The sequence below is a fragment of the Notolepis coatsorum genome, assembly GCF_963971535.1.
Source record: "Notolepis coatsorum genome assembly, chromosome: 6".
NCBI classification, from domain to species: Eukaryota; Metazoa; Chordata; class Actinopteri; order Aulopiformes; family Paralepididae; genus Notolepis; species Notolepis coatsorum.
Genome location: NC_140170.1, coordinates 136,097,375 through 136,117,752, shown reverse-complemented (window position 1 = coordinate 136,117,752; position 20,378 = coordinate 136,097,375). Strand labels below are relative to the sequence as shown.

Below are 20,378 nucleotides of genomic sequence, written 5' to 3'. Positions count from 1 at the left end.
CCTCCAGTAGTGTGAGTGGAGGGGATTTTGAGGACAGCCAGCCTTCATCAACACTGTCTTCAGTGGGGAGAAAGAGGAGAAGGACCTCTAACATTCCCACTGTGGATCCTGTAAATTCATCTGAAATTGATAACTTGTCATTTAACTTGTATTATATTTTGAGTGTCTCCAAAAATGTATTTAGGTTGTGATATGTACCTTGTTTATATATATAAAACAAATTGTAATCTTATTTAACTTTATTTTATTATTGGCCTCTCCATTTATGTATCCATTGCCATGTGATGCTGTTGACAGCGACACAATTTCAATAAATTGACAATAAAGGTTTTTATCTTTTTATTATCTTAGATTGCTGTGTGTCATGAACTGTACAACACAATCAGAGATTACAAGGATGACCAAGGCAGAATGTTATGTGAGCTGTTCATCAGAGCCCCCAAAAGAAGGTGAGGACGGTCATGGTCGTTAGAAGTGTAGATTTGTATTGTTCATTAGAATATTACTTCCTGATATATTGTTTAGTAGAATATTTGGCATGGAGCACCAAGAGATGAAATATAACAGTCGGTCAAGAATAATTTTACATTGATAGTTTGCATCTATAACAAATAAAACTATCCTATTGTGTTTTATATGATCAGGAGTCATTTTTGTTTGTGGAGGGTGACATTTTGCCTGCAGGCTCCATTTTGGGCAGTCCTGCTGTATAGCCATACATCACTACTCAATTTACCTATCTCCAACCCCGCCCTCTTTCATTGATCCTCCAATCACAACTGTTGCTTCATCCAAGTCCGAGGGAAGCAACAATTGTGATTGGAGGATCAAGAAAAGAGGGTGGGTTTGAGATAGGTCAATTGATGAAATATAAACTAAAGTCTGAGTAGATTTACAAGTGTCCATTCCTTAAAGGAACCAACCAGACTACTACCATGTGGTGTCGCAGCCGATTGACATGATGAAGATTCAACAGAAACTCAAGATGGAGGAATATGATGATGTGGAGCAACTCACTAGTGACTTTCAGCTTTTATTCAACAATGCAAAGACGTACTACAAGGTAACAAACAAGTGACTCTTGTGACGTATGTCTGCCTTGATTGAGTTATTATATCCCTGAACGATTGTCAGGGATATTATGGATTTACCCTGACCTCCGTCGCAGACTCGAATAGCTTTCATTAGAAACCTTTCAAATTTGTGGTGCACATTTATGACCCCTAGAGAGGATGAACTCTATTGATGACCCCATCAGTTCAAACTTGAACATTTTCATTGTAAACATGATAACTCATGATTTCATTAAAATATTTTCAAATTTGTGCTGCATGTACTCGGGTGAGCAGACACACATTTATGACCCCTAGAAGATAAACCTTTCCTGTAGCTCCACCATCAGGCAGAACTTTACATTTTCAAATAGTTCATCTCCTGATCCGTTAGTCATACAGTCATAAAACTGGTATCCAGAGATGTGTCTTATCATGTACTACAACAACGAAGTCTGCCATATAAAGATTTCCGCTATCTAGAATTATTGAAAAAAATATCCTAATTCAAATGTATCATTTAGATATTTGATGGGCCAAACCATATGACTCCCATAGATCCAATAACATTTTGGAAAAACGAATGGTAAACAGGAAATTATTTGTTACTTGTGAATACACCAAACTTGACAAATATATTTGCCTCATAGTGGCACTATTCTCATAAAACTAAAAACATGAACTACTCAACGGCTGGGATTAGAGGAATGGTGAAAGTGTTAATCAACTATATTGAAAGGTGCTATATAAATAAAGGCTTACGTACTTACTTAACTAATATCCATGAGTGGCTCAAGCAGTGACCTGACAGTAGGAGGTCTGTCTTGCATGTGTGTGTGTAGCCAGAGAGTCCTGAATACAGAGCAGCCTGTAAACTGTGGGACCTCTACCTGCGAACCAAGAACGAGTTTGTTCAACGAGGGGACTATGATGAAGAGGATGACGATGGCTACGATGCACAAGACAACCCTGGGGGCTCCACAGAGGATGAGGTGACTCGGATGACTACTAATTATTACAGAGTAGTGCTAATCATACCAAGTCCTGTGTCGGGGGGGGGGGGGGGGGGGCAATCGTTCCAGTACTAAAGGTACATTATTGTTTCTTTCAGGGGGTTCAATGGTTATTCAGGGTGGCTAAGTCCCCCATTGACCATAATCACACTGCAGCCATTTTACTCTTGTGTCATGCTCAGGTTGGGTTCCTTTCCACGCTGTTAAGGTGGGAACAGGGTGGAAAGGAACCAAACCTGAGCATGACATAAGAGCAAAATGGCAACTGTATAATTCACACCATGCTGAGTACTGGGGATAGCATGTGCTGTTCCAAAAAACAAGTCAAATCATATTTAGCTAACTAGGGGCAGAGTCTGGCAGATATCTGAAGTGAAGAAGGACAACCATCACTCACAGAGTATAGACTAGCTGTCTTAGTTTATTTTCAATGTACGGTAGTCACACAGACAAACAAGTTTCAGCACTATTATAACTGTTATGATAACACACTTACTATGTCGAAATATACTTAAAGGGATAGTTCTGATTTTTGGAACCCTAGCCCTATTTCTTGCTTACCAATGATGATGTTGATTGGTAGAGTCCTTTCTCAGCACAATCCATGGTCGTCTTCATACTAGCTCCAGATAGTTGGCCAGGCCATAAACCAATACAAAGGCAATTGGGTCACGTTCCTGTCTGTACAAGCTGACTGAGGCTGAATGAAGTTGACTTTTTGTGCACTGTGGAATAAATGTAAGGGAGCCTCAATCAGCTTGACAGTAGCATGACCCCATTGGCTTTGTTTTGGTTTGTGGCTAACTATCCAGAGCTAGTATGAGGACCAGCATGGAGTGTGCTGAGAAAGGACTCATCATTTGTTTTTATTGTTAGTTATTATTATTAAAACATTATTAGTAAGTAAGAAATAGGACTAGGGTTCTAAAAATCTGAACTATCCCTTTAACTTGCTTGTGTCCATGCTTACCCACACAATCCATGTACTTACACAAATAGGTATGATATATCTTCCAAAACAGCTCAAACAACGAAATGGCAGATTTCAAAACATCTCAAACCGACAGTGATGTCTGTTCCATAGTGAACTGTTAATATGTGTATTTAAATTTGACAGAATCCCCCCACTTGCTTGAAAGAGGCCCTGGAGCAGCTTCTGGATGCTTTGTTATCTTACTCTGAGCCTACAGGGCGTCTCATCAGTGAACTGTTCCAGAAGCTGCCCTCCAAAGTGGTATGAACAATATAATTATACCCATGTACAGGTATGCAAGTTGAGTGAATCCATTTTGATGTGTATTTGATGTAAAATGTCCCCAGCAATACCCGGACTATTATGCTATCATCAAGGATCCAATAGATCTGAAAATCATCGCTCAAAAGATTCAGGTATGCTGTTCATGCTTTTCATGAATTAATGATCCAACTTATTATAAATTAAATAGTTAAATAAATGTATTCATTCCTCAGCTGGGCCAGTACAGAAGTGTTGGTGCCATGGCAAAAGACATAGACCTACTGGCAAAGAATGCCAAAACATACAATGAGCCCGGATCACAGGTGTTTAAGGTAAGCTGTGCCACTGAGAATATGATACACAGACTGTATGTTATTAGCAATGCAAGTGCATGATGGTTAATAAGTGAAAAGTGATAAATCAACTTCTCTGTTCTAGGATGCAAACACCATTAAAAAGATCTTCATGCAAAAGAAGACTGAGATGGAACATGCAGAGCCCCTCAAGTCCAGCATTCGCATCAGGTAACCTTTAGGAACATTGAAAAGCATCAGGTAACCTTTAGGAACCTTAGAAAGCATCAGGCAACCTTTAGGAACCTTGGAAAGCATCAGGTAACCTTTAGGAACCTTGGAAAGCATCAGGTAACCTTTAGGAACATTGGAAAGCATCAGGTAACCTTTAGGAACATTGGAAAGCATCAGGTAACCTTTAGGAACATTGGAAAGCATGTGGAGTAGCAGAGCCTTGATGCCTAGTAAGCCTAATATATATTGGCATAATATATAGTTGGCTGACCAGTAGATTTTTTTTTATATCGGATTGTAATTCAGATGGGTTACACAGTAACTTCTCAGTGAAACTGCAGTGTGTCTGTCTTTCTGTCAGGAACAGAAGGTCAGCGCAGGGCGATCGCCTCTCAGCTATCACCATGGCTCTTCAGTATGAAAGTGATGAGGAAGGCATTCTCTCAGGTACCTTTCTTTCTTCCTCCTGTTACACCATTGTTTTAGTAAAACATTTTAAGTAAACAAGGATACACATCGTTTTTCCTATGAGCCACCACTAGAGACAGAGTGGCTCATCGTGATATTGCCGGCCATGTAGATGCTCTTCACGTCTTAAAAAAGAAACTCCACTTAGCAAGATCTATCTTTTCTCTTGTCGCTCAGGCTCCGTCCACTATGACGAGGGGGAGTCGGAGGCAGAGAGTCTGCACTCCAGCATGGACATGAGCAACCCCATCTTCCAGCTGTTTGAGGCCGTGAGGGGGGGCAGGAACAGCCAGGGTCATCTGATCTCTGAACCCTTCCTGCAGCTCCCCAACAGGAAGGACTACCCTGACTACTACCAGCAAATCAACCAGCCCATCTGCCTCTACCAAATCAGGTACAACAGAAGTATGACCTCACTTCCTATCTGCATCTTACATGGCTGTGTTCACACTGTTCACTGAAGCACTTTCCATGTAGGACTGAGAAGGTATTATCCTATTTGTTATTCAGGTTTGGATCTGCACAAAAAAATGCCTTTTTCAATGCTTTTGTTAACGATATCAGTCATTCCTATAAAGTTAGAATTTTCACATTGAAGCTGTTTTATAAATACCATAATTGTGATGGGAATTGGAGGAGAATAGACCATTTTAAACGAAGCCAACACATTTATAAAATAAAAGACATCACATCACAATGTAATTTATACTAGCAAGAACCAAATACCATCAAATTTCATTTAACCTTCAATGGTTATATTGGCCCAGCCCCTATTTTTCAATGTGCCCTTTCAGCCTCATTCGTACTCATTTATTGTCACTAGTTTCTTTTATTTAGTTTGAAAATATAATGAAAGGGAAACCACTATATAATTAGTAAATAATTAAGTATTTAATGCCTTCAAATACGCACCCTTTACAGCATTTATAGGCTTTCAAACACACACATACACATGCACATGCACACGCACCTGCACACACACACACACACACACACACACACACACACACACACACACACACACACACTGCTGCCTGAGGAAGAGTTTGATACTCAAAATGTGTTGCATAGTGGTCTGCACGTATAGTCAGGTCCATACATATTTGGACATCAACACAATTATCATCATTTTGGCTCTGTACACCACAACAATGGATTTGAAATGAAACAACCAACATGTGCTTTTATTTGAGGGTATTTACATCCAAATCAGGTGAACGGTGTAGGAATTACAACAATTTCTTTAAAAAAAGAAAGAACGCACTGGTGAGCTCAGCAACACCAAAAGACCCAGAAGACCACAGAAAACAACTGTGACAGAAGAATTCTTTCCCTGGTGAAGAAAATCCCCTTCACAACAGTTGGCCAGATCAAAAACACTCTTCAGGAGGTAGATGTATCTGTGTCAAAGTCAAGAATCAATAGAAGACTTCACCAGAGTAAATACAGAGGGTTCTCCACAAAATGTTGAGCCTCAAACATTGGTGAGCCTAAAAAACAGGAAGAGGAAAAGATTAGAGTTTGCCAAAAAAACATAAAAAAAAAAAAAAAAAGCCTGTACAGTTCTGGAACAACATCCTATGGACATAGATGAAACAAAGATCAACTTGTACCAAAAGGATGGGAAGAGAAGAGTATGGAGAAGGAAAGGAACTGCTCATGATCCCAAGCATACCACCTCATCAGCGAAGCATGGTGGTGGTAGTGTTATGGCGTAGGCAATAGGCATGTATGGCCCTTGTATTTATTGATGATGTGACTGCTGACAAAAGAAGTGTTTCAGGCAATATTATCTGCTCATATTCACCCAAATGCTTAAGAACTCAGCACTTCAAAGTGCAGATGGACAATAACCCGAAACATACTGTGAAAGCAACCAAAGAGTTTTTTAAGGCAAAGAAGTGGAATGTTATATAATGGCCAAGTCAATCACCTGACCTGAATCCAATTGAGCATGCATTTCACTTGCTGAAGACAAAACTGAAGTGAAAAAGCAGCAAGAACAAGCAGGAACTGAAGACAGTTGTAGTAGAGGCCTGGCTAAGCATCACCAGGGACAAAACCCAGCATCTAGTGATGTCTATGGATTACAGACTTCAGGCAGTCATTGACTGCAAAGGATTTATAACCAATGTGACGTATGATTTGATTTATGTCCTATTACTTTTGGCACATCTAGGCACATCTACAATATTCACTTGATTTGGATGTAAATACCCTCAAATTAAAGCTGAAAGTCTGCACTTAAAGCACACCTTGATTGTTTAATTTCAAGTCCATTGTGGTGGTGTAGAGAATTGTGTCATGTTTATTTATTATTTATTTAGACGGGACAGAGCATATGAATGGACACTACAAATAAATGCAGTGTAAATACACCGGATTTAGCAAGGATGCTAGTTTTCATCCGCAGTCCCCACACAAAACATAAAAACGAAAAAAGGCAGGCAGTGAAGCATATCATGCTACGAGAAAAAGCATAAAAACATACAAAAAACAAAGTACAAGGTATAAAGTTGTAGGATGTTGTCAGGGTGCACTACTATACTATTTGACTATACATGGTCACAGGTTTGGTTGTCGAGTAAATATTTTTTTTTTTTAGATTGAATTTAAAAGATGGAAATTATGTGCAATCTCTTATGGTCAATGGTAGATAATTCCAGATTAAACAGCCCTGGACTGAGAGGGTGTTTTTACCGAAGGCGGTTTGCCGGCCGGGCACTTCGCAATCCCCTCCAGTGGTTTCCCTAGTGCTGATTCCTTTATCGGGCTTCCTTTCTATGAATTCCCTCAGCGGGGGTCTTGTATATAACAATAGCCTGTTTAAAAACTTTAAAATGGGCAAAACTCAAAAAAATTTACCTCTGAAGAATGTGACAGTGGTGATATGAGTGAGGTTTCTTATCGAACACTTTAAGTGCACTCTTGTATAGCTGTTCTATGGGTTTGAGAATCGTCTCACCTGTGCAAGACCAGTTTGTGAAGCAGTACTCAATGTGTGATAGAATCATGCAGTGAAGATAGGATCTAGCAGCAGGCTGTGTGTTTTTGAAACATGTTGCAGAGTGGTAGTTCTTTGTTATACAGTGGTTTCCCTCTTCATTCTTTATATTTTGGATTCTTGCCTTTTTGGGAAACCTATTATCTTCCACTCTTATTTAGTTTCACCATCCTTCTTTCTCTTTTTTTTAATGTTTCATCCCTGTGACATCACACTCACACCAGTATTACCAGTACAGTGTTTCCACCCCCTCCGTCCCAAATGTGAGACAGAGCCCGTCATTCCCCACAGGAACAAGATGAAGAACAATGAGTATGAGAGCGTGGAGCACCTGGACACGGATCTGACGCTGATGTTCGAGAACGCAAAGCGATATAACGTCCCCCACTCCTCTATCTACAAGCGGGTGCTCAAACTCCAGCACGTTCAGCAGGTTGGTTCTCCCTAACTCTCACCTCCACCCTGAAGATAAACCGTGGTTGTTGTTGTTGTGTGTGTATGTGTTTGATTTGTACGATGAGGGTGCTGCTGATTGTGTTGTTGATATAGTGTTGATTTTGTCAGATTTGTGGAATGTGAGACGTTTATATTCATAGTATTACATCATCATCATCACCGTGGACATTTGGTGGTGGGCAAACGACAGGTGACTAATCAAACTACAAGTGATTATGATTAAACTACAGGTGATTATGATTAAACTACAGATGATTATGATTAGACTACAAGTGAATATAATTAAACTACAAGTGATTATGATTAAACTACAGTGATTATGATTAAACTACAAGTGATTATGATTAAACTAGCCCCATGAGCTGCGTTTAACCCTAACTAACCTTACTGTCATGCACTTATATAATAATATACTAACCTACACTGTAGCACTCAACATTTTGATGGACATTGTTACTCAGCTGATAGAGTTGTGCCCTTCCTGATGACTTGTCGTACAGAACTTGTAAGTCGCTTTGGATAAAAGTGTCAGCTAAATGACTAAATGTAATGTAAATGTAATGTTATGGCATTGGCCATATTTACATGGGAACACCTTGGGAACAGGGTGGAAAGGGATTCCAACCTGAGCATGACATAAGAGCAAAATGGCCACCGCCGTGTGAATATGGTCAATTGCACGCTTTGGCTAGGAAATGCATGACACGTCAGGAGAGTACTATGAATACTTTATTGTTATTATATTACCTGTTACCCGTCTCTGTCCAGCTGAAGAGGAAGGAACTGCTCCAGAGAGATGATGATGATGGGGACAGCATGCTGTCCTCTACCATGTCTGACACAGGCAGCACAAAGAGAAAAAGGTTAACTTTCTCTAGCACCTACTAGTGGTGTAAAAACTCTGAATTGTGACCTTTAACTCTTTCAGTGCCACTCACAAGATTTCTCATGTTTTTTTATAGGTGGTTGCTAGCCACTCACGAGATTTCTCGGATTTTTTTTTCTTCTTTTTTTTCGATCTGAAAAATGATTGCATCACCCGAGCCTACCCGAGTATAGCCGAGGGGCGCCGACGATCACTGTGGAAAAAAGCGCCCCCCTGTCGTCTCCCAGATGATATAAGTGATTTTGGAATGGACTCAATGAAAATGAATGGGGAAAAAAATCCGGTACTCCACATTTTCCAGTTCACTGATCCAGCCGGGGTTACTAGAGTTCATTCTGGAGCCTCAGATTCCTGCGGATCATGGAGTTCTACTGTATCGCGTTGGATCCATACACGTATCGATTTTTTCGAATGGTGATCAGGAATTGGAATATACCAGTTGGATACCATCTGATGTCAGGTAAGGACTCTATGTTATCAGTGGTAGGATAATCAGAGTAAGTTTGATGAAGTTATACGCTGTTTTGTGAAATGTCTTCTTTCGGTTTCACTGTAAAATTCCGTGAGGAAATCAACGGAGCGATTATCAGTGCGCGGCCGTAATGTGCGTGCGTGCACGTATAATATTGATCATCTAGCGTTTATTTGAAAACGATTCATAAAAAGGCCGACGAATATCAACGTTGTGGAATATTCCACTAAAAGACGATTTTCATAGAATGCTCCAGAATGAGCTGTTTTTTATATCAAAACGGGGGCTTTTCTAACTGCTCTGAAACGGCAACGACGCGATAAAAAAACAATCTGCCTTCACAGCACTGACTGGAAAATAGTCTTTGATAATGCGATGGGCAGATTAGACACATAGCCATAATTTAAAACATAGATTAGGCGATATTAACGTTAACATTGGCGCCGATGGTGGCATTCAAGCGGTAAAACGGAAAACCAGGCGTGGCGCTGAAAGTGTTAAAATAGAAAGTAGGGGCATGTTTATTTATTAACTGTTTTCTGTATTTTTTTTCATGTGAGTGTTTTGCCTTGAATGGACATTCACACTATTGTTGTATTTCTATTTAAAAAAAAATCTTTTTAGTTTTTACTTTTGCACATGAATTAGTTTTACATCACGTAGATGTGATTTGTTCACTACTCACAGCCACAAGAAGAACACAAAGAAGAACCGCATGAAGGCCCTGTTCTCTTCAGTGATTGAGGCGCGGGAAGTTGGCACCGGACGGAGACTGTGTGAGCTCTTCATGGTCAAGCCCTCCAAGAAGGACTACCCCGATTACTACAAGGTCATCCTGGAGCCCATGGACCTGAGGACCCTCGAGCACCACGTCCGCTCTGAGAAATACACGTCCGAGGACGCCATGGTGGAGGACATGAAGCTCATGTTCCGCAACGCTCGGCACTACAACGAGGAGGGGTCCCAGGTGAGACGCGTATTCGTCCCGCGACTTCGTGGTACATACGTCGCGGTTCGGCACATCCAGCCATACGACGAATACGTCTCATACGACACTAGGTGAAACTAGGGTTGCACATTTGACAAATGAATGCTTTGATCTTTAATGTTGAATATTAAGCTTGTATTGCCAAATTTAGATGATGAATAAAACGTTGAAGCTTGACAGAACAAATGAACAACCGCGCACTCTGCACTGGGCTGTTTCTCCCCTCCTCCCCTCCCCTTTACTACAGGTGTCCCTGAAACAAAACCATGAATGAATGATATGTTTGTAACACAGCAGGGTCATTACAATAGGCTGAAAATGTTCAGCCCAATAATGTTAACCAATGGAAAGACACACACACACACACACACACACCCCCACCCACACCAACTTTCTCCCGCAGACTTTCAGTCATAGCTGATCCGAGAAAAAAAAGACTAACGCACTACATACTTTTCCCCGGACTGATCATCTGAGCTCCTCATAATTAACATTGAATGGGATATTCCTAACTATAGTTTTGATAGAGACATGTTTTCAGGAACCAAATGGACCTTTCTACTCTGAGTATCTTCTTGTTCCAGGTCTATAATGATGCAGACGTCCTGGAGAAGATTATGAAGGACAGACGCAGGGATCTTGGGCCAGTGACAGACGACGATGACATGATGTCCCCAAAGCTGAAAATAAGTATGCTGTCCGCTGTAGTAAATGTCTGTCTAATACTTATCTAGTTGTCTATTAACACATCCAGCGCCAAAAACGCTGTCCAGCGTTATTGGCCGCCATGCGTTGACCGCCAGGATCGCTGTACAGCGTTTTTTAGATCAATATTTCATTTTTTCGCCATGGCATTCATAATTCATATACCCACCCCCGGTCCTGCAGCTGGACCTTAGATGTGACTGCAACAACGGCTCAATACTGCCGCCTGGTGGATGGTCGGGGCGAGTTACACTCGCCAACAGGATGTGCCATCAGTGCATCGATGAAAATCTTCCGGCAGTCACATCTCGTTACGGGACTCCCGAGAGACACTATGTACATACTGGATCGCTTTCTAAACTTAATAATCTATATGATTTCGGCGTTTATTGCGCCATACAAACCGGAAATGGACCTAGGCGATCGGCGTATAATTGGGATCTTTCACCGCCAGTCTCATTGGCCCACGGTAAGAGGAATATAACGTTATTTTCAACCCGATTGTGTATTTCCTTGTTTGTAATCAGTCTGATCAATATATCCACCCAACCTACATAAAGCAGTTACTGATGATCAGGGAATTATAAACGACCCCCCCCCCCCCTTTCCTCCGCGCATGATGAGGCATAATGTATACCGATCATATACATTTGAGTTTTTTGGTGTAGCGTGTATGGGGAGGAAACAGCAATCGATAATCTATATAATGTGTTTGGGCCTATAACTAGCGTTTTTGGAATTACAGCTGAAAAGATTAAAAACATACTTATATTCTAGAAGGTATTAACACAACAATGTATGAATGAAAAAGTATAACGTTCCCACATCCTGAACGATAGATAATCGATGTTGAATGGGCCATAGTAATGTCAATATAGCAATCAAATTTAAAAAGTTATAGCGCTGCAAAGCAGGTAAACATCTCCATAGGCTTACAGCGCTGGCAGAGAGGGGCATTAGATGGGCATAACCCCCGGCGGGCAATGTGTTAAGCCTTTCAGGTGTTTCTTTTTGGCACGTAGCCAGTATGGGGGACCCTGATGTAAACAAGACGAAAGTCTTTCTCTGGTCTGCATCCCATTAACAATTGTATGTATTGAGCTGTACTGTACTGTACCCATTCTGCAATCTGTTAATAAAGTTTTCAATCAATCAATCACGTCATTAGATTTTTCAGCTCTCGAAATTCAAATCTCATACTGTATGTGAGATTGCTCTTAAATGGTTAATAATAAGATGTTCATATCCTAACAATGTATACAAACTTCTCGGCTTGCAGGGAAGAACAGTATTACCTTGAAGAAGTCCAAGTACCTCACGCCCTTACAGCAAAAGTTGAACGAGCTGTATGAGGCTGTCAAGAACTACACAGATAAGCGAGGACGCCGCCTCAGCACAATCTTCCTGCGGCTGCCCTCCAGGGCCGAGCTGCCTGACTACTACATCGCCATCAAGAAGCCTGTGGACATGGAGAAGGTTAAGAGCCACATGCTGGCCAATAAGTACCAGGATGTGGATGCACTAGTGGAGGACCTCGTGTTAATGTTCAACAACGCCTGCACATACAACGAGCCTGAGTCCCTGATCTACCGTGACGCTCTGGTGCTGCACCGGGTGCTGCTGGGGACACGGCGTGACCTGGATGGAGGAGAGGACACCCATGTGCCTGACGTGGCCCGGCTCATCCAGGATCTAATCCGCAGCCTCTTTGTCTCTGTGCTTGGTCACCAGGATGACGAGGGCCGTTGCTATAGCGATTCACTGGCTGAAATCCCCGCCCTGGACCCCACCAGCCCCGACAAGCCACCCCTCAACTTTGAGATCATCAGGGCTAATGTAGACCGAGGCCGCTACAAGAGGCTGGATGTGTTTCAGGACCACATGTTTGAGGTGCTGGAGAAAGCCAGACGGATGCATAGGTAAGGCCCCTTCCAATTGTAATCAGTAACATAACACAAGATGATTACTAATATAGCTACCTTTAGATTACTTTACCTCCTAAATCCATAGAATACAGTTGAATGAACAGTTGTATACCTTGTTACGGATTGTCATTGACCTATCTATAGTACAGTCTCCACCCCACCGTACTATATTTCTCTCCCACCCACCCATCCCCTCCTAATGTACAGTCCCCTCCCCATCATATGTATATACTCTGTCAGGATCTATGGGTAACAGTACTGTATATTTGAATACCGTTTATGTCACAAATGTATCAGTACTAAATACCTGTATGTCCATATGCCATAAATGTCATGTATGTTGTGTATGTCATAAATGTCGATATTAATTGGAAATGGGGGACCCTGATGTAAACAAGACAAACGTCTTTCTCTGGTCTGCATCCCCTTAACAATTGTCTGTGTATTGAGCCGTACTGTATTGTACCCATTCTGCAATCTGTTAAATAAAGTTTTCATTCATTCATTCATTCATCTCAAGCCCACCCTCTTTTCTTGATCCTCCAATCACAATTGTTGCTTCCCTCGGACAAACTTAAGCAACAGTTGTGATTGGAGGATCAAGAACAGAGGGCGGGGTTTGAGAGGTCAAGTTTGATAGCGATACTATCATCAACTACAACCAGTATCAACTATTAATTTAAGTTGTGGAAAAGTTGTGTGTCTCTTACAATCATAACTCCATATGTTTTTTAGTTACCCAACAAAAATATTCAAACTGGGTGGATAAATCAAATTTCACGCTACATGTAATCAGAATATCAGATACTCCCCAGTTTTCATCTATTCTCACAACGTGTTGTGCATTTACTATTAATATTAAACTGTACCGTGATGTTCATCACAGGACTGACTCTGAGATCTTTGAGGACGCTGTGGAACTCCAGCAGTTCTTCATCCGCATCAGAGATGAACTGTGTAAGAACGGGGAGATCCTGCTGTCGCCTGCTCTAAGCTACACCTCCAAACACCTGCACAGCGACGTGGAGAAGGAGAAGAAAGACAAGCTTCCCAAAGAGTTTGAGGAGGACAAGATCAAGAGAGAAGAGGAGAAGAAAGGTCCCTTTAATGTCTCAATGTCACTTTTATCCCTCTGCATTGTATAATTTTGTTTCCTATTATTTTGTATATTTGATCTTTTAACACTTTGAGTGCCACTCACGAGATTTCTCGGTTTTTTTTATAGGTGGTTGCATGCCACTCACGAGATTTCTCGGAATTATTATTATTATTATTTTTTTTGCGATCTGAAAAATTATTGCATCACCCGAGCCTACCCGAGTATAGCCGAGGGGCGCCGGCGATCACTGTGGAAAAAAGCGCCCCCTGTCGTCTCCCAGATGACATAAGTGATTTTGGAATGGACTCAATGAAAATTAATGGGGGAAAAAATCCGGTACTCCACATTTTCCAGTTCACTGATCCAGCCGGGGTTACTAGAGTTCATTCTGGAGCCTCAGATCCCCGCGGATCATGGAGTTCTACTGTATCGCGTTGGATCCATACACGTATCGATTTTTTCGAATGGTGATCAGGAATTGGAATATACCAGTTGGATACCATCTGATGTCAGGTAAGGACTCTATGTTATCAGTGGTAGGATAATCAGAGTAAGTTTGATGAAGTTATAAGCTGTTTTGTGAAATGTCTTCTTTCGGTTTCACTGTAAAAGTCTGTGAGGAAATCAACGGAGCGATTATCAGTGCGCGGCCGTAATGTGCGTGCGTGCACGTATAATATTGATCATCTAGCGTTTATTTGAAAACGATTCATAAAAAGGCCGACGAATATCAACGTTGTGGAATATTCCACTAAAAGACGATTTTCATAGAATGCTCCAGAATTACCGGTAGCTGTTTTTTATATCAAAACGGGGGCTTTTCTAACTGCTCTGAAACGGCAACGACGCGATAAAAAAAACAATCTGCCTTCACAGCACTGACTGGAAAATAGTCTTTGATAATGCGATGGGCAGATTAGACACATAGCCATAATTTAAAACATAGATTAGGCGATATTAACGTTAACATTGGCGCCGATGGTGGCATTCAAGCGGTAAAACGGAAAACCAGGCGTGGCGCTGAAAGTGTTAAAGGTGCTATAGATAACATTCAGCCACTAGATTTCACACTAGAGCAGCAGCCTGTCATTTATCCAAGCAGGTGCTTTCCATAAGGAAATGGGAAGTAGGGAGGGGATACATGCACGCAACATGTAAACAACAACATTAATTTTCGACCTACCACCGTTTTTTAAATGATAAATCAATAATTATTTTGGAGGGAAAAAGGTATTCCACACCTTTCTAAAAGCTCTGTGGATGTATTATCATTATACTTTTTTTTTTCTTTTAAACGATTACTACATGAAAATGTTATCTATAGCACAATAAAGTATATTTTTATTATTTGTAACTGTTATGCGAGTATTCACTTCAGTAAACTTAAACCGTGAAATATTTTTTTGAGGCTTTCCGTGTTGATGTAAGTATAAGGTGGAGCCCTTTTTTTCACTGATTAAACTGTGAATCCCTAGAAGCGGAGAAGAGCGAGGACACAGGTGGGGGGTCATGGCAGTCAGGCCTACAGCGCACCTACAGCCAGGACTGCAGTTTCAAGGACAGCATGTACCGCGTGGGAGACTATGTCTATGTGGAACCCGCTGAGCCCAAACTCCAGCCTCACATCATCTGTATTGAACGCCTGTGGCAGGATGACACAGGTCAGTCCCTCAGGAGTCATCGGCTAATAATGTAGACCAATTTAACAGTCACAACGAGAAATGTACCCACATTTGAGTAGCTTATGTTGATTTTCTACCCCTGGTGGCTAACATTAACTAATGGTGACTAATGGTGACACAGTAGCATTGAAACGTTAATCACCAAGTCTGCACCAGAGTAACGGCTGAATGTACGCATGTTCCAGTGATTTTAGGCACTGGACTAACTTCTCTGAGTTGGTTGAGGCACAGTGGTACAATACTGCTTAGGGGTGGGGGGGAGGAATCGATACAGCATAGTATCGCAATGTTTTGGATGGCAATATTGTATTGATACACAGGCACCAAGTATCAATCTTCTTCTTTTTTTATAATCTCATTTTGCTGCAATAAAAATGATTGAAGTAAGATGACCAGACTGAAAACTTTTATCTTATTATTGAAATTCTTTATTTGGAATTACCCCTTGAGATGAACCATCTCGTTTTCAAGGGGGTCCACATTAGATATTATTTTTATTAGATAAAAACAGATACGTTTTCCTTTGGGGACATAATTTGCAGTTGAAAAAAGGTAATAAATTGCAATATATGTTATCGCAATATGTTAGAAATCGCAATACTAGTGTATCGTGACTTGAAGTATTGTGATAATATCATATCGTGGGACGTCTGGTGATTACCATCCATACTCTGTTGCTAACAATTATCAGAAATGTTATTTCCCCACTAGGTTATTCCGCTTCTCTTCTGTGTTCTCATTCAGTCTAGGATGAGCTTGATTGAGGTTACATATATATATTATATATATAACTAATTCTGCCGATACTCGCCTCTCCTTATTTTCCACCTCTCACAGGTGAGAAGTGGTTGTATGGCTGTTGGTTCTACAGGCCAAATGAAACGTTCCATCTTGCTACACGCAAGTTCCTGGAGAAGGAGGTCTTTAAGAGTGACTACTACAACAAAGCTCCTGTCAACAAGATCATGGGCAAATGTGTGGTCATGTTTGTGAAGGTAAAAGCTTGTTTTTTGACACAGTTTTTGTGTGGTGCTTATTGTAATTTTTAGCCATATTTGTACGGCTGGATTATATCTCTCAGTATCATACAGATCTTTGGTATCTGCATTGATTTCTAAGGCATAAAAAGGAATCAAAAGGCTGTGAAATGTTGAATTATAACAATATGAACACAGGTTTCCTTATATTTAATGAATACATGTTCTGCAAATATCTGGTGGGACACTTTTAGGACTACTTCAAACTTCACCCGGACGGCTTCAGAGCCGATGACGTTTACGTGTGCGAGTCACGCTACTCCGCCAAAGCCAAGGCCTTCAAGAAGATCAAAATGTGGACCGTGCCCTTGAGCGCCGTCAGGTTTGTCCCCCGAGATGTTCCACTTCCTGTTGTCCGAGTGGCGTCCATGTTCGCCCCCAAACATGATGAGAAGCCTCCAGAGATACCGGAAGACAGCAAAGTGATAAGTGTTGTTGTTGATAAGGTAAGCCGTGTTTAAAATTGGACATACAATGTGGATGCTGCATGGATATTTCCAGTCTACAAAGTCTGGATTTCAGGATCCACTGCATCAAAATTATGTAATCAAATAAGAAAACTGTCTGGAGGCCAAAGCAGCCATCCAGATGTCAGAAACTGGAAATATCTGTGCAGCGTAATTTCCAATCTTACTACTGAGTACTGACAACATATACTGTGTGTTTGCTCAAGGCTCTTGAGTTGTATGTTGTTTTCTGGTATTGCCTTATGTGCAAAGAAATATCAAGAAACCTTTCTGTGTGTGTGTGTGCAGGAGAGGGAGGATGTTCCCCTGGATATGGTCAACGGGGAGCCAGGGTGCCAGTACTATGAGCAGCTCTGCTACAACAACTTTTCTCTCAAAGTTGGAGATTGTGTCTACATTAGTTCCCATGGGCTGGTGCGCCACCGAGTGGGCAGGTAGCGTAAATATCATTCCGCTTTCATTATTATGGTACATGTGCAGATACTTTCAAGGTGCTAATAGACGGTTTCAGTGGAATTGCACTGCTAGGGACCAGCTTGGACCAGCAGTTATTTCCGGTTATTAGGTGGACAGCAATCCACTCTCAAAAATGGCCTTCTAGCTACTGTATGCCTCCCTTATATTGCCTTCCCTCTCTCATATTCATATGGTGCAGGGGGAGAGTGTGGCTTCTGTTTTGCGTTTGCAGATTTTAATAGAGACATATTTCCCCTGTAATTTTTCCCACATCTCATTTCCTTCTACTGAATAGGATTGAGAAGATGTGGGTGCGAGATGGAGCAGCCTACTTCTTTGGTCCAATCTTCATCCACCCAGAGGAAACGGAACATGAGCCCACTAAGATGTTCTACAAGAAGGAAGTGTTTCTTAGTAACCTTGAGGAGGCCTGCCCCATGACCTGCGTCATAGGTATTTCCTTTTTTATATGTATATATTATATATATTACATTTTCCCAAACAACTTTCCCAAATAACTTTCCAAAACAACTTTCCAAAACAACTTTCCCAAACAACTTTCCAAAATAACTTTCCAAAACAACTTTCCCAAACAACTTTATAGTCGTCCCAAAACTGAGGAAGAACAGTCCCAAATCCAAAGAATATGGTTCCTTGCTTACCAGAATTTTAAGCCTTGCTTACCAGACTCGTTCACCTTATTTCAGTGCAAGTCTCTGTAGTTCCATGTTCCATTTCCCATGTCTCTTTTACTATGGCAGTTCTCCTGTTTCATAGGTAAATGCGCAGTGTCCTCCTTCAAGGAATACCTGTCGTGCCGGCCGACCGAAGTGTCAGAGGAGGGCATCCTGCTGTGTGAGAGCCGCTACATTGAGAGTGAGAAGCAGATGAAGAAGTTTAAGGGCCTTAAGCGCTTCTCCCTCTCAGGCAAGGTGGTGGAGGATGAAATCTACTACTTCAGGTGAGCCGTCTGGGTTCCCCTTACATTGTTTTGTAGCTATGGTGGAGGTGGTTAGTTTCTCGTCTCCTCAGGTTCTAGTGCAGGTTGTAGCAGATTGAGCTTAATTACAATGTTAATTCCCCATCCTCTACAGCAGTGGATGTGATATTCTTGCTGTGGTGGCCCACCACGGCTACATGAATGTAGATGGAACACTGGTGCACATTAGGGCTGGGAATCTTTGGGAATCTCATGACTCCATTTAGATTCTTGGGGTCATCATGATTTGAATTAAAATCGATTCTCGATTCACCACGATTATCTAGGCAATTCGATACATTAGGTTCTAGATTGCTATTAACCTTCATGTTACAAATCATACAAGTCTCTGCATAGGTAGCCTTGTTAATCTGTAGAATTTTGTGAGCTAGGTAAGTTCTAAGGAAATGAGAAATGGAAACCATATCACAGGACTGAAAAAAAGATTTTTGGAATTTGCCAATTTTTATGTTAAAAGATAGAATCTTGATTCTCACTTTATTATTTGACCCCTTAATTCCTGACTGTAATGCTGTATGTGCTGTGATCCGTTACATTAATTTAAATAAAGGAAACACAATCATGGAGAGCTGCCTCTTAAATAAATATATTAATACATTATTTTAATGTATGTTTTATGCAAAGGTGAAATAACTGAACACTTGGCGTGCACTGAAGAACCATATAACTGTTTCTTTTTGGACATGCCGTGTATTTGCAGTTTTTGTTTTTAGTAGGGCTGCAACTAAGGATTATTTTGTTATCGATTAATCTGTTGATTATTTTATTGATTAGTTGATTAATCTAAATGATTAATTTACCAGAAAAAAACTACAACAATTGATTCGATTTGCAATTGAGCATTTCTAAATTATTGACATGTTTTTCAAGTGCGGTACTACCATCCTTAGGTCACTTGCGTTGTTGCCTCTCTGACACCACTTACTGAATACCCAGAGTAGGAGATGAGCCATGAAGTTTATTTAGGTCTATAAATGCTGTGTAGTGTGGATGCCTACTGTACATGAGTAGGGTGAGTACTACTGTACAGCACAGCACCCTCTCTCACCTAGACTGCCAGAAGGGGGGCTATGTGAGAATGTTGTTCATTGACTATAGCTCAGCGTTCAACACCATAGTCCCTACCAGACTGGTGGACAAGCTGATCGAGCTGATCGAGCGCCTGGATACTGGACTATCTGAGTGAAAGGCCCCAGGCAGTCAGGGTGGGGAGTCAGACCTCCAACACCATCACCCTGAGTATCGGGTCCCCCCAGGGCTGTGTCCTGAGCCCCCTGCTGTATTCACTATACACACATGATCGTGTGGCCAAGTTCAGCTCCAACTCCATAGTGAAGTTTGCGGACGACACAGTGGTGGTGGGGCTGATCTCTGGAGGATCTCTGGAGGAGGTTGAGGTACTGGAACGCTGGTGCCAGACAACAGCCTGCTCCTGAACATTGGTAAAACCAAGGAGCTGATCGTGGATTTTAGGAGAACACAGCACAACACACACCACTGAGGATAAACGGGCTACCGTGGACAGGGTGAGCAGCTTCAAGTACCTGGGGGTCCACATCTCAGAGGATCTGACATGGACAACACATACAGACTCAGTCGTAAAGAAGGCGAACCAGCGCCTCTACCACCTGAGACAGTTAAGGAAGTTCAGAGTTTCTGGGAAGATACTCCAGTCCTTCTACTCCGGAGCTGTAGAGAGCATCTTGACTGGAAACATCACTGCCTGGTATGGAAACAGCACGGCACAGGACAAGAAGTCCCTACAGAGAGTGGTGCGCTCAGCTGAGCGTACTACGGGTATTGCACTACCACCCCTGCAGGTCTTATATAACAAGAGGTGCAAATCCAGAGCCTGCAGAATAATGAAAGACCCTCACCACCCCAACAACAGCCTGTTCAAGCTG

At 41.5% G+C, this 20,378-nt stretch overlaps 1 protein-coding gene across 9 annotated transcripts in view; it reads left to right on the top strand.

The window, feature by feature from the left end:
• LOC311230918 (protein polybromo-1-like) overlaps positions 1-20,378 on the top strand; it is a 40,983-nt gene that overhangs the window by 703 nt on the left and 19,902 nt on the right. For 6 of the 9 annotated variants that reach the window (XM_084317360.1, XM_084317357.1, XM_084317354.1 and 3 more), the window contains exons 2-23: positions 1-110; positions 352-449; positions 916-1,063; positions 1,895-2,044; positions 3,183-3,299; positions 3,386-3,454; positions 3,536-3,634; positions 3,741-3,826; positions 4,191-4,276; positions 4,475-4,691; positions 7,593-7,734; positions 8,526-8,620; positions 9,803-10,082; positions 10,688-10,793; positions 12,088-12,727; positions 13,620-13,831; positions 15,308-15,493; positions 16,352-16,509; positions 16,746-16,997; positions 17,307-17,452; positions 17,770-17,927; positions 18,252-18,435. The exon at positions 1-110 is cut by the window's left edge. In XM_084317360.1, coding sequence (XP_084173486.1) covers positions 1-110; positions 352-449; positions 916-1,063; positions 1,895-2,044; positions 3,183-3,299; positions 3,386-3,454; positions 3,536-3,634; positions 3,741-3,826; positions 4,191-4,276; positions 4,475-4,691; positions 7,593-7,734; positions 8,526-8,620; positions 9,803-10,082; positions 10,688-10,793; positions 12,088-12,727; positions 13,620-13,831; positions 15,308-15,493; positions 16,352-16,509; positions 16,746-16,997; positions 17,307-17,452; positions 17,770-17,927; positions 18,252-18,435 — 3,739 coding nt within the window. The remainder of the gene's footprint in view (positions 111-351; positions 450-915; positions 1,064-1,894; positions 2,045-3,182; positions 3,300-3,385; positions 3,455-3,535; positions 3,635-3,740; positions 3,827-4,190; positions 4,277-4,474; positions 4,692-7,592; positions 7,735-8,525; positions 8,621-9,802; positions 10,083-10,687; positions 10,794-12,087; positions 12,728-13,619; positions 13,832-15,307; positions 15,494-16,351; positions 16,510-16,745; positions 16,998-17,306; positions 17,453-17,769; positions 17,928-18,251; positions 18,436-20,378) is intronic. The other 3 variants (XM_084317359.1, XM_084317358.1, XM_084317356.1) reach the window with 2 other exon arrangements.